Raw genomic sequence first — 14,398 nt, 5'->3', positions numbered from 1 at the left:
GAGCTCTATCCCCCCCACCCAGCAACCCCCGCTGAGCCCTAACCACCTTCACATGGACCCCCCCTGCAGAGTCCCATTACCGGTGCACCCAGAACCCCCCAACAAGCCCCTGTGCATCCAGATCCCCTCCCTGCACCCGGATGCCCCACTGAGCCACCTGCACCCAGATTGCCCCACACAGAACCCTCTCAACCCACACCTGGACCCCCCCACACTAAGCCCCTCCACGCTTGGATCCTGCCTTGCTGAGCCTGCCTGCTCACACCTGGTGCACTTGGCATAGAGGGGCAGGGCCCTGGGATGTTTCTGGGGCAGGCCTGGTCCTTGCATTGTGTTGGGTGCAGCCTCACCGCTGAGTCTGTGTCCTGGGGTGGGGAGTTGCACAGTGTCCTGTGCTCCCCAATGCCATGCTGGAGCCTCCACATTTGACAAATAAAATTTGCAGAATTTTAAAATATTATGCACAGAATTTTTTGGCACAGAATGCCCTCAGGAGTACCATGTGGACACTAAGGTCTCATTTATTCTGGAATAGAGTATCCACATGGGGAGCTGTTCCAGAATAGCTATACCAGACTAATTATTCCCTATAGCTATGCCAGTCAATTTCCCTATGTAGACAAACCCCAAATTCCCAAATCTCCATTGTATACAGTGGTGTATTAATGCCTAGGCCAACAAGGCCTAGGGTGGCAAATTTGCAGGGGTGGCAAATTTATAATAGCAGCCAGAGGCTGCTTCCCCCAGTACTGGTTTGCGCCCTCTGCCCCTGCCCCAACTCCACCCTTCCCCGCCCCCATTCCCCGCCCCCTCCCTGCCCCTCTTGGTCCCCTTCTCCAAATCCTGGCCCTGCCTCCTCTCCTGAGCAAGCCTTGTTCCCCCCCTTCTCCCCTCCTTTGTGAAGCTGTTTCACGTGCAAGCACTGGCAAGGAGCGGGGAGAAGCAGGACCCAGCAGCCCGCTCAGGGGAGGAGGCGGAGCGGAAGTGAGCTGGGGCAGGGGGGAGCTGCTGGGAGGGGGCGGCAATTATTTCTGGGCCTAGGGGTGGCAAAATCATTAATCTACCACTGATTGCCTACAGTTCTACCTCCCTACCACTTAGAGGGAACAGTCCAGTGCTCAAGCAGCTCAATCTGTTGAGTTTAGCCAAGAGAAGGTTAAGGGGTAATTTAACCCCAGTTTATTTAAAGTACCTACAACAAACAATTGATACTGGGCTCTTCAACCTGGCAGAGAAAGGTATAACACGATCCAATAGCTGTGAAGCTAGGCTCATTCAGACCAGAAATCAGGCTCAAATTTTTAATGGCGAAGGAACCATTGGAACAACTTCCTTACAGTTGTAGCAGATTCTCCATCCTGGGCAATATTAAATCAAATTGGATGTTTTTCTAAAAAAATTTAGTTCAAACAGAAATGAATTCAGTGAACTCCTATGGCCTGTGGGCACACTAGATGATCACAGTAGTCCCTTCTGGTTTCGTAATCTATGTAATCTCTTCCATTAGAAACCAATGAGCCAGGAAAGAATCCTTTAGGACAGTGGTTTTCAAACTTTTTTTCTGCGGACCTAGTTGAAGAAAATTGTTGATGCCCGTGACCCAAGGGAGCTGGGGATGAGGGGTTTGGGGTGTGGGAGGGGCTCAGAGCTGGGGCAGAGGGTTTGGGTGCGGGGATGAGGGCTGCAGGGTAGGGCCAGGAATGAGAGGTTCAGGGTGTGGGAGGGGGCTCTGGGCTTGGGCAGAGGTGCGGGAGGGGGTCAGGGCTCTGGGCTGGGGATGCAGGCTCTGGGGTGGGGCCAGGGATGAGGGGTTTGGGTTGCAGGAGGGGGCTCCGGGTTTGGGGGGCTCAGGGCTGCTGCAGGGGATTGGGGCGTGGGCTTACCTCGGGCGGCTCCTGGTCAGCAGCACAGCGGGGGTGCAGAGGCAGGTTTCCTGCCTGTCCTGGCACCGCGGACCGTGCTGTGCCCCAGAAGCGACCAGCAGCAGGTCCGGCTCCTAGTCGGAGGCGCGCAAGCAGCTCCGTGCAGCTCTCACCTGCCAGTACCGCCCCCCAGCCAGTTCTCGCCCACAGGCACCCCCCCCCCCCCCAGCTACTGCTAAGGGGTGATCTCCACCTGGGCAAGACATGAGATCTCAGAGAATGAGCCTGCTACAAAGGTAACATTCCAAGTCTCTGGCCCATGTTAGGGATTTCCAAATAACCCAAGGGCATGTGGCTGAAAGCAAGATGCAGGAGAGAATAAGGATGGCAATTGACATTTCCAGGGCACCTATCACGGCAAAGCACTTTACAGATTATATGGGTCACCAGTTCATCTACCACTGAAATGCAGCCACCTCTGCTATCAAACAACGGCAGCTGTTTAACAGCACACAACATCATCCGGTGGAACTGCAGGGGCAGTTAAGGCAGGAAGAATGTAACCACCCAAGTATGAACTTAGCCAGGACATTGGGGTTACTATCCTTACTCTTGCTAACAATGCCATTGGGATGTTCAATGGCCATAGGAGGTCAAGGCATTCGTTTTAAGTCTATTATGTCCCCCTATTCCATGTTGGCTGCAGTAGTTACTCAGAGTCAAGAACACCCCATAGCGAGTCACCAAACCCAATTCCTGAAACATCTGGGTTCCCGCTCCCAAGTACTAACACCCCTAACCCTACATAGTGCCAAAAGGCAGGCAGCATGGCTGAAAGCACATTACTGGGGCAGCAGCATCTTTCTCACACAGTGACGATGGGCTGCTATGCACCATAGGGCCGGGGTGGCCAACCTGTGTCTCCAGAGCCCCATGCGGCTCTTCAGAGGTTAATATGCGGCTCCTTGTCTAGGCACCGACTCCGTGGCTGGAGCTACACGTGCCAACTTTCCAATGTGCCGGGGGGTGCTCACTGCTCAACCCCTGGCTCTGCCACAGGCCCTGCCCCCACTCCACCCCTTCCCTAAGTCGGCCATGCCCTCGCTTCCCCCTCCTCCCCAAAGAGCCTCCTGCACGCCATGAAACAGCTGATCGGGAGGTGTGGGGAGGGAGGGGGTGGCGCTGATCCGCGGGGCTGCCAGTGGGTGGGAGGTGCTGGGAGCAGGGGCGGGGGGGGAGCTGATGTGGGGCTGCTGACGTATTACTGTGGCTTTTTGGCAATGTACGTTGGTAAATTCTGGCTCCTTTTCAGGCTCAAGTTGGCCACCCCTGCCATAGGGCCATATCATTAGAGAGAGAGAGAGATTCAGCCATCAGACACTTAGCGTTTGGCGAATGCACGCATTTATTCCTTTCCCCAGCACACGTTACACTTTCTTTCGACTCAGAAGAGAACGGAACATAGGTTGTTTTTTCGGAGGGGGCGCGGGGGGAGTCACCTGTTACAAAGGGGCGGAACACACAGATATTCAGATGGCTACACAGCAAAGCGGGGTCCTGCAGGAGTGGAAGCATATGCCATGGGAGGGAGCCAGACAACATTGCTCTGTTTCTTTCAGAAAGAGAGGGCAGAGGATTGTTTACTAAGAGGCAGCTAAAGGCAGCTTCTGGTCGCTTTTTGCATTCCTCCAGCAACGGAAGTTCTAGAGTATCAAACAGGAAAGGGAAAAAAAACAAACTTGTGTTTTTCCAATATACAGCGCCCCGACTTGGTGCAAACATGGGACTGCCAGCATCGCCAGCCTCAAATATGCAAAAATCAGCTCAGGCCTCTAAAAAAAATCTCGAGATTGTTTTTTAAAAAACAATAACTGTGGCATTTGTCTCATTTGCCTTCTGGGTTTTGAGCCTCCAGGGGTTGCGTTTTCAAGCTTTTCTGCACTAGACACCTATATTTTTTAAATGACAGCTGAGATTCTCCTGCAATCACAGGACTCCAGGAGCTGGAGTTTTAAGGAAAACACCAGATATGACAATAGCGACATTGGGACTTCCTGCGATCATGCTCCAAGAAATTCATTCAGGTTTCCTATCCGAATATTAATATAAACCTCTTCCTTAACAGGCCCCCACCCCATCTCGCTGGGAGATACTTGCGCCATGAGACCAGTTTTACATCCACTCTTCAGAGTCATCGTGGGGTAATAAGGGAAACAGACAGCACAGAGCCAAAAAGTGGAGTGGGGCTGGGCATCAGAAACACGGACCTCCATGCATCTGAAGAAGTGGGATTTTTACCCACGAAAGCTTATGCCCAAATAAATCTGTTGCCACTGGACTCCTCATTGTTTTTATGGACCTCAACTGTTGGTTTAATAGTCCTGGGTCATTCTTTGCCATTTTTAGGTTCTCTTCTTTCCCTCCTCCCTGGTGGAGTGGCAGCCAGGACCCCAGCCCCATTTGACTTCCAAACAGTGGTGCGTGTAATAAAATATATAGATATATTAACAGAGCTCTAGTATCAGCTCCCCTGTCACAGATGGGGAAACTGAGGCACAGAGCAGCAGCATCATGTGTCCAGGTCACACTGCCAGTCAGGGGCAGGATATGGGCGGCTGCTGCGCTAGCCACTAGACCATGCTGCCGCCTATATAACTACACCGATTAAAGCAATGGGGGCCCCTACTGCTTCAAGACAGATTTGTGTTGCCCCTCCAATAACCCTGCAGCCTTTCTGGGACCCCAGCCTCCCTGCTGAATTTAGTGTTAAATGCTACCAATCTGCTTTGTGTGCATCTAGTAAATTACCTTATTTCTAGCCATCACTTGGCCTATGAAGTGGATTGTCCAGGCAACCTGTCGCCTCCTCCTGGTGTTAAAAAATAGCCCGAGGTCCTGCTAGCAGAGAACACAGCATGGGGCAAAGCTGCCCTGCTTGCTCTTGGATTAAGAGATTAACCCTTTAGCATCCAGTCCTGACAATCTGGCACTTTTGTACTTTCCATTTAATGGCGCAGCCTAATGGCATCCCTGGCATTTGTCTGAGAGTTACTCTAAATTGCGCTACTCCCCCATGACCGAAGTCTGGCTGGACACAGCAGCAGAAATCTCTCTGCTTCCTCTCCAGGGATTGCAAAACACACACGTGCTGGCATTCACTGGCAGCTTGGGCACTGCCTTCAGGACATGCTGGCCCAGGGCATGGGTGGGGAGAAGAGCAGAGGTAGGCTGTAGGGATGGGTAAAAAATAAAACCACGGATGAGCTATAAAAAGAAGATCTGCATACCTCTGAGTTCCCCATAATGAGACATTATTCTGCTCACACACACCGCCGGGAGCATGGGGTAGTGGTGGCCAGTCACTGTAATTTACGACCCACACATCTCCTTCTCCTACACATGCTTGTTTTCCTAGGCAGTGAAATCCTTCCCAGCCAATCTAAGGGCAGACCTAGAACAGCAGGTGAGGCTATCTGGGGACAGCCCCGACTGTAACAGAGTGGGATTCGGAGACTCCCGATACCCCATCCTACGTTCCCATCGCTTTAAAGTAAAACACAGCCCTTCTGTTGTGCTTTTCAAACATGAATGGTGACAACCCTGTGAGGTTCAGCACTGTCATTAGCCCCATGTCACAGATGGGGAAATTGAGGCACAGTGTCGCACAGAGACTCGGTAACAGAGCTAGGATTGGAACCCAGGAGTGCCTGGGGCTGCGCCTTATGCTCAGTAGACAATACCTCTTTAATAACACCAAATAAATACGCAGAGCTGATAAATACAAGCAAAGGGAGTTACTCTAACATCCTACCTGTTTGGTTGGGTTTTTTAAACTACATGGGCCATTAGCTACATTCATACAGCTGCTGACTATAGCTAGTTTAGGGACTGGGAAATTTTTATCCTCATCTTTTTTTTTTTTTTGCAAAAACTTTCATATCTATTTTATACAAAGATAAAAAAATTATTTTGCTGAAAATCAGGAGAAGGAAGCAGCTGGATTCTGGTAGAGGTGCGGTAACCAGATGCGGACAGCTGTTTTGGCACTCAGCAGAGCCGCTAACCTGCTGAAAGGAGGGTTTTGGTTTCTGGCTCAAAATCACCAGAATTTTACACAAACCAGGGGTCATGCACTGAAATTAACAGGCAGCAGGTTTAAAACAAACATAAGGAAGCACTTCTTCACACAATGCACAATTAACCTGTGGAACTCATTGCCTGGGGATGTTGCGAAGGCCAAAAGTATAACTGGGGGTGGGTTCAAAAAAGAATGAGATAAGTTCTTGGCAGATAGGTCCATCAATGGCTATTAGCCAAGATGGTCTGGGACACAACCCCCTGTTCAGGGTGTCCCTAAACCGCTGACTGTCAGAAGCTGGGACTGGATGACAGGGGATGGATCACTCAATAAATTGCCCTGCTCTGTTCAATCCTTCTGAAGCATCTGGCCCTGGCCACTGTCAGAAGACAGGATACTGAGCTAGATGGACCATTGGTCTGACCCAGTACGACCGTTCTTATGTTCTTTGTTTTTTTAGGTTTGCTTGCAAATTTAGCCAATGTAGTTTAACGTCCAGGGCACTGGCTTGGTCAGTATCCTCTGGACACAGAAGGTGGAGAAAGGTGACATGATTAACTCTTTCCGTACCATTGCACAAGCACCTAAAGCACTGGTTTGGTAATCCTGTGGGAAATGAGCAATGGGGCAAGATTGAAAGCCAGTTTTGAATCCATCTCTCCTGGTCTCTGGGCCAGATTCTGATCTCCATTGCAGCAGTGTCAGACTGGAGTCATTCTCATGAGGCAAAGGCAAAGCTTCCCCAAGCCAATGGCTCATTAGGCTGACACAGTTAAGGCACATCACTTTCAGAGCCAACGGGACATAAGGAATTGATGTGGACCCTGACTGCCCTAACCTGATGGAGCAGGTTCCCATTTCGCAGGGGAGAGAGCATCCTAGCATGAGAGCGAGCAAGACTCATCCCACAACCTTCAGGCTGGTAGGACAGTGTCTTCACCACTCAGCTACCACACCTCTTCATGTGAGTGCCATCCAGATTTACATAGGTACGACTGAGCTCAGCTGCTAACTTTCCCTCCCTCTCTTTTGCTTTTCGATTTGAAATCCCCTCTAGCTGGAAGCCCTTCTCCATCTGTCCCTTTTCAGCGCAGTTGCTCAGAGTGGTGGATTTGAGACAGTCGTGCGGAATCAAGCCTGAGGTCCCTCCCACGGCCACTGCATGGTGCCGACTGAAACCACTGCAAGGTGGTAGCTGAAGATGGTTGCTTGAAGGCGGATCCATCACAGGAAGCGCCAAGTCAGCACAGTGACTCTGCATTTACCCCAGTGTAAGCTCAGAGTGTGGGTGTCTGGATGATCACTCTCCCTTCCCTTGAAAACACAGGCCAGGCTGGTAATCAGGGTAACTGTGCATAAAAGACAGGAGTGAGAACAGCCTGGATCATGACTCCGAACAGGTCAGACTTGGGGCATCAGCAGGGGAGTTTTCCCTTTAAACAACATGGATGCTAAAAGGATTTAGCTCCTAGCAGCTAGAGTTGGAAGAGACCCACTCATGCATCTTCTTTCCCCCAGCAGCACCTTGGGAGGCTTGTTCCTTAAAGAAGCATTAGAAAGCCACATCATGGAAACCAGCAAAATCCTATAGCCCAGCAGCCTTGGAACAAGCAAACCCCCAGTCTGGACCAGTGCCTATCAGACAAGCTGGATGCTAAACTGGGATCAGCATGCAGCAGGTCTTGTGCTGAACAAATTCACTAGCTCACTGAGCAGCAAAATAAATAGTCCATTTACCCTCCTGGCCTCTACTCTAACTTCTCCCGCGCCCCAGCTCTGCCAAGTTTAGTCGTGCTTTACATTTTGAGAAGGAGGCTCCTGGGTAATTATCGATGGCTAGCAAAACCCCCACCGCAACGGCTGTGGTTGCTGATGGGATGCCCAAATTGGAGCGTTAGGAAGAGCCCCCTGGAATTTTGTCCCTAGAGCGTCACATGTTTTGTTTGGGGTTTAAAGGGAGAATCATCAGGAGGGAGGGTTACAAGAAGAAAAAGAAAGAGAGGGCGTTGGCAGTGTAATGAGATCTTCACTTGGATGGCAAAGTCTAGAGCAAGAGGGTGGTGATGACCAGGAATAAAACACCAGCGGCCACTGTCACGGAGAGCTGTGGGATGCAGGCAGCGTTGAGCGTGAGTTTATAGGCAGTAATCTCCTCTAGGTAGCCGTCCTCCGTGGCTGTGCATTTGAACAGCCCCTGGTCCATGGGGGCGTTCTTCCCAAAGCGCAGCGTGCAGGAGTGCCCGTCCATGGCACAGGGGTACTGCTTGGTGCCGTCTTTGACCCAGGTGTAGATGGCGTGGTGGGAGCGCAGAGGGCACGGGAGGTAGATGTAGCTGGTCGAGTCCACGCTCACCTTTTTCAGAGCTTCCTGCGCTACTTGTTCTTTGAACAGAGGGATCAGGGGTTAGAGCAGAGCAATCATAAAGGGAAAGGTGGTGGGGGAGAGGAGACTGAACAGGGGAAAGAATGAGAGCCATAATTTGGAGGCACAAAATCCCAACCAAATGCAGCCCCAGCCTCTGAGCACACGGACACACTGGGCCTCGACAGCGAGGCTAAGAAAAGCCCGTATTGAAATGAAACAGCCGCAATCTGCTGTATGTAGAACCCCATCCAAATATCTCAAAGTGCTGTGAATACCTGCAGGAGCTTGCGTGTCCCAGCTTGCGTGTCCCACAGAGGTTAATGTGATGGTTGCCATTTTTTTTTGCAGAAGAGGAAGCCAATGCTCTGGCTGAAGGACTTTGCTCAGGATTCCTGGGCAGGGCTGGCAGGAGAACCCAGGAGTTCTAGTTTCCCTCTTCTGGGCAGGAGGCGGGAATTATCAGCAGCTCTCAGCACACTGGGTGCAGGCCGGGAGCTGAACTCTGCTGACAGTCTGGCTCTGAGGGTCGCAGTGGCAGCTGCTAAGAACTTTGGAAAATTCAGCCCTTATTTAGGCGCCTCTGGGTATGTCTACACTGCAGTCCCGGGCTGTGATTCCAGATGGTGTGGACATACCTGAGCCAGCTTCAATCTAGCTCTCTTGGCTGCAGGAGGACGCCATGGCCGCACGCACAAGCTGTACAAGCCCGGCCCCTGGGTACTCGCTCACAGGAGCACAGACTATCGCAGCTTCACTGCTTTGATACCCGAGCTAGCTAAATGAAAGCTAGGTCGGGTACATCCACTCGAATTGCCGTCACTCACACCCCAGGATTGCAGTCTAGACATGCCCTAAAGGGGACCTGAATTCGTTGGGAAAATCTAATCCCCATTGGGAGTGATGAGCACGTGCCAATCTGACCTGGAGCCATTCTGAAAATTCCATGCTGGCCCCTGGCCCAGGGCTGGGATGAGAACCCAGGAGACCTGGCTCCTGGGTCCCCCTGCTCCAACCATTCTACCACTCCGCACCTTATTACTGGGGTGTTTGAACCATTACCACAGATTGACTCCTGCCGACGGCTAGCACAACCCTGGATTTATGGCACGGTCTCGACCGAACCATTTTCCTGCAGTACCTTGGTCTCAGCTTTTGAAGCTGGAAATGCACGAATTCAGACGGAGGGGGGAGGCACTTTGCCAGCAACAGGGGGGTCCTCACGCCAGGTGCTGCAGCTCAGCAGTGGGGAAAGAGTAACATTAGGCTCTTGCTAAGGCACTAGAGTTTTGGGGCCGTGTCCCTCCATTGCACCAGCACTGAGCCCTGCTGGTAGTGAGAGTGGGCATGCTATATCCCTGGCACTTTAATGGCCTTGCCAGCTAAGCTTGGTGCAGAGTAGGAAAATCCCATTACTGGAGCGGCACGGGCAGCAGCTCCAGTGGGAGACTGAAGGCAGACGGGTCTAGCTTAGACACGGCCTCGCAGTCCTGAGAGACGCAGCTTGTTTTTTCCATGCCCACGGAGGCACCAGCGAGATTCCCTCAGGCAGATGGGCCTTTTGCCATCTGCTTTTCAGGGAGGGTCTCCTCAGCCGAGGCAGCAACACCTGTGTGCAACCAGGGGTCCACAAAGGCCGAGGCACCTACCTGCTGCACCTTCACACACGTCCTCAGCCTCTGGGTCCAGGCTCTGCAGGAAGCTGCTGCAAGGAAAGGCAGAGAGAGAGAGGAAATCATTCAGGAGGGGGGCAAGGGACACGCAACTATTGCATCCTCATCCAGAAAAGTGATTGTCATTTTAACAAGGGCCAATGCTTAGCCCCAGCCCCCGAGGAAGGCACAGCACCCCCTGTGCTCCCCCCATGATAACTACTGGGATTTTCACAGCAATGGGATTTTCCTACTCTGCACCAAGCTTAGCTGGCAAGGCCATTAAAGTGCCAGGGATATAGCATGCCCACTCTCACTACCAGCAGGGCTCAGTGCTGGTGCAATGGAGGGACACGGCCCCAAAACTCTAGTGCCTTAGCGAGAGCCTAACGTTACTCTTTCCTCACTGCTGAGCTGCAGCCCCTGGCGTGAGGACCCCCCCCCCCCCCGTTGCTCACTCTGTGGCTCCAACATCTTGCAACACAGAGGTGAGGAGCTCGCGCTACATACAAAAGCATAAGGTGAGTTGCGGGGGTCTAGTCAGACCTCCTGCCAGGATACAGGATTCTGGCTCCTACTGTGCAGCACTGCCGGGCCCTGTTCTAGTTCTCTTGCTCTAGCCTAGAGGTAGCTGCATTTCTTATTTACCCTTCACGGTGGATGACTATATAAACAGAAGTTAGTATCCTTTCACAAAAAGGGTCTGCTTTCTCTAGCAAAATTCATTGGTTTGTTGAAACACCGAAATAGCACAGTGCCTCACGGGAGAGATGTAGGTTGATTGTTTCATGTCCCCATTCTCCTCCACAGACTGAGCTCCCGAGCTGCACTACCATGATGCACTACGGCCAAAAACTCCCATGATGCACTGTCTCTCCAAGAGGCAGGACCAAGGTGCATCATGGGAGTTGTAGCTCAGGGGTGGACCACAGCCTAGGGAGGAGAACTGGAGCTTGAGGTGCATGAACTACAACTCCCATGAGGCCCCATGGTAGCACTTCTGAATTTTTCCATTATTTGAATTTTTGCCCAAAAAATCTAAGTTTTCCATAGGGAAAAAAATCCCATTTCCTGACCAACTCTACAGCCAAGCCATTCCCCTGCCAGGGTTGTGCAGTCGGGGACAGTCTCTAGGGCAGTGGTTCTCAACCTATTTACCCTTGTGAATTGCACATGCAGCTCCCTGTGTGTTATGTAGGCTGCATCCACACAATATAGATACTACCTTGTATGGCCCTGAGGATGTCACACGGGCCCCAGCTGTGTGCTGCTTGGGCCAAAAGCAGCAAGTGGGCGGCAGATTGAGAAACACTGCTCTAGGGTTTTGTCTAGCCTAGGTTTAGAAGTCCCAAGCAAGCATATTCAGGTTTATTTCTTTTTAGAATATCAGGATTGGAAGGGACCTCACGAGGTCATCTAGTCCAACCCCCTGCTCAAAGCAGGACCAATCCCCAATTTTTGCCCCAAATCCCTAAATGGCCCCCTCAAGGATTGAACTCACAACCCTGGGTTAGCAGGCCAATGCTCAAACCACTGAGCTATCCCTCCCCCCCATATATATATATAATAATAATAATAATACATTCATTACAGCTGGTCTGAAAATGAATATTTAAAACCAAAATTTCAAACTTTTTCACAGAACCAAATTCCACCAGTTTCGCTTCCGTCAATTGAAACATTTCAGCCCGTTTTATTTTTTTTTTAATTCTCTATAAAATAAATTTCTAAACCAAAAAAGTCTTTTTAAAATGAAAACTCAAAACTTTTCCTTCTGAAAAAGTCAGAATAGGACATCGCACCATTCCCAACATGGGTTTGTTTTCATTTTTTTTCCGAAAGAAAATGTAACTGAAATAGACACGTATTGTTTTGTCGAAACAGAAAACTTTTTCAATGCAAATTTTCCTGCCAATTCTCTATACAAAATGCCTTTCACCCACGAATCTGAGGCCTGATCTATACTGAAAAAGTATAGCGGCATAGCTTTGTTGGTCAGGGGTGTGACAAAACCCCACATGTCCTGGTGTCAGAGCTGTGCCAACAAGAGACCCTCCCCGCCCCGCAGTGTAGATGTAGCTATGCAGGCAGAAGAATGCTGCTTTCAGCATAGCTAACGTCGTTCAGGGAGGCGGTGGAGCTATGCCAGCAGAAGAACTCCTGCTGCTGTACTCTGTGGCTAGACTAGGCTCTGCAGTGTAGACATCATCGAGTGATTTGCAAGGGTGGGAAAGAATTAACCCCATGAGACGGTTAGCCTCTTCCCCTGTGATTGGTAGCAAAGTTGAAATCAGCCTCACCTGGAGCTCCCTCAGGATAAACCAGAGGGCCTTCTCTGAGCAGGGTCCTCGATTTTGGAACTTGCTCCTCTCCTCCCTGCATGTTCCACCAGAGCCCAGATTTGTAACCCTCCCAGCTCCTGGCAAAGCTCAGCTTTAAGTTTCCCCCTTTGTCAAGGCTATGGTTGGGGCAGGCATGAGCTCGGGTGGATCTGTTTATGGGCAGCCTTTGTCTATGTTTGGAATACAGGAGGTGCCCTAAAGTTGTGTTCCAAAAATGTGAACGTGAAGAAATTATACAGATGGGCAAACCGAGGCACGGGGAAGTGATTTGGCCACGGTTATACAGCGAATCAGTGGCATAGCTGGGAATAGAACCCAGGTGTCCTAGCTGCCGTCCTCATGCTCTAACCAGTAAACATCTCTCCCTCCCACAGCTGGGAATAGAACCCAGGCATCCTGAAATCTCCCTGTGTGACAGATGCTCTAACCAATAGACCATGCTGCCTCCATATTGCTGTGTGTACGTTTACAGCTACCAGCTCCTTTTCTTTCCTCCCTCTCTCCCCGACTTGACAAGACCATTGAAAGGATGGCGGATTGGGAGCAAAGCATTCCGCCTTTAAGCCCGAGCACACCTGGCAGTGTCGTTTGCCTCTTGGGATATGGTTGAGCATTTTTTGCTGTCTGGATCCCATCCGCAGTATGGGTCCTTGGCGAGGACACACTTCCAGCAGGTCTCCCTGTACTGCCCGCAGTCTGCCAGTGGCAGGCGCGTCACCTCGAACTCAGTGGCTGCATAGAGGTGCCCCTGCCAAGGAGGGGCTGGGTTAGTCAAAGGTTCAAACAAACAAGCGAGAAAGGAGGCCGCATGCTCTGGAACTTACTGGTGCGATGCAAACTGGGGCCAATTCCTTTCCAAGTAGAAGCGTTGGCCAAATTCCCATTGAAATCTCCATTGGCAGCAGGATTATGCCCATAATGGACTTCACAAGCAAAAGCACTTGGTGAGGGGGGAGGGGGTGAGGTCTGTCTTAGAAACAGGTGTTCTGTTCATGGCATACACACTGAGACGTTAGACAAAACCAAATACTCTTGCTGGAAGGCTGCAGTGTAACACGACCTCCCTGCTTAGAATCCAGAACCCTGACACAGAAGAACCCCAAAGCAGTGAGAGACAAAGCAGGCTGCTCCCTAAAACAGTGAGGCACAACCCACTCCACCTTACTCAAGGCTGCCTCTCTGCAGACTAATGGCTGCTAGACCCAGATCGTGGGCTCCTCTTACCGAGCCCCCTAGCCTGGAGCAGGACCAAGAAAACCCCACAGCATTTAGAGACAGCTCTAAATTAACCAATGTTAAATACAGAGCAAAGATAGAGAGGGGGGAAGGGCGCTTACTGTGGCGGCATCCAGGGCCATCCCAGAGATGGGCGCGTCTCTCTGGAAAGGGCTTAGCTCAGAGATGATGACCGTCTGCCCTCCACTCTGCAGGACTTTGTGGATCTTCCCTTTATCTGCAGCAGCCAGGGACATAGGGAGCTCAGAAGAAGGAGCCCGGCCCCCTCGAAGGCGATGGGAGCTTGGCCAGGGTTTCACCTGCAAACAGCCAGAGGCCTCCCTGCATGCCCAGGACAGGGAGAGTCCGAGCAGGGACAGGGCTAGTTGCCCTCAGTGGGCCTGCCCCCGTGCCCCAGCTCTGCCCTGGAGGGACCCACTGGAGGGGAGCGCCGTCTCCGGGGCCCAGGCAAGCCCTTGGCCTTTGCTGGGGCTGCCCAGAAAGGGGTCAACATGCTGTCTGCGGTGCTCCCAGGTTTGTGATGTGGACACCTGGGTATCCCCCCCTTTCGCCCCCCCCAGCTCATAACACAAAGGCCAGTGAGCAGCTGTCAGACCAGAATGGCACAAAGCCATCCCCAGCCAGCGCTGGAGTCGAACTGGTGACCTGGAGGCGAGCCGAGCCCTGAGCCAGCTGCGTCCTGGCCTACACTTCACCACACAGGGCAAGCACACAGCGCCGTCGGGTAGAAGAGACTCTCCTGGGGGAGGAATCACCAGGGCCAGTGTCTGCTCAACAACGACCAGGCCCTCTGAGGAGGCACAGACCCCACCTGACCAGTGGCTGGCATGGGGCGGATGCGGCAGGCATCTCGCCCTGGGATCTTC

The 14,398-nt window shown here is 51.8% G+C and overlaps 1 protein-coding gene across 2 annotated transcripts in view; it reads right to left on the bottom strand.

Annotated features, from left to right (window-relative positions):
- Positions 1-3,249: 3,249 nt before the first annotated feature.
- LOC311512354 (semaphorin-7A-like) overlaps positions 3,250-14,398 on the bottom strand; it is a 22,933-nt gene continuing 11,784 nt past the window's right edge. The window contains exons 11-14 of one of the 2 annotated variants that reach the window (XM_084613547.1): positions 13,634-13,749; positions 12,872-13,044; positions 9,952-10,004; positions 3,250-8,322 (exon numbers count right to left, since the gene is read on the bottom strand). In XM_084613547.1, coding sequence (XP_084469673.1) covers positions 7,985-8,322; positions 9,952-10,004; positions 12,872-13,044; positions 13,634-13,749 — 680 coding nt within the window. In that variant the 3' untranslated portion in view covers positions 3,250-7,984. Of the gene's footprint in view, positions 8,323-9,951; positions 10,008-12,871; positions 13,045-13,633; positions 13,750-14,398 lie in introns of both variants that reach the window. The other variant, XM_084613546.1, reaches the window with a different exon arrangement.

Source organism: Lepidochelys olivacea, assembly GCF_965140295.1.
Source record: "Lepidochelys olivacea isolate rLepOli2 genome assembly, chromosome: 24".
Classification (NCBI taxonomy): Eukaryota; Metazoa; Chordata; order Testudines; family Cheloniidae; genus Lepidochelys; species Lepidochelys olivacea.
This window is presented reverse-complemented; position numbering and strand designations above follow the sequence as displayed.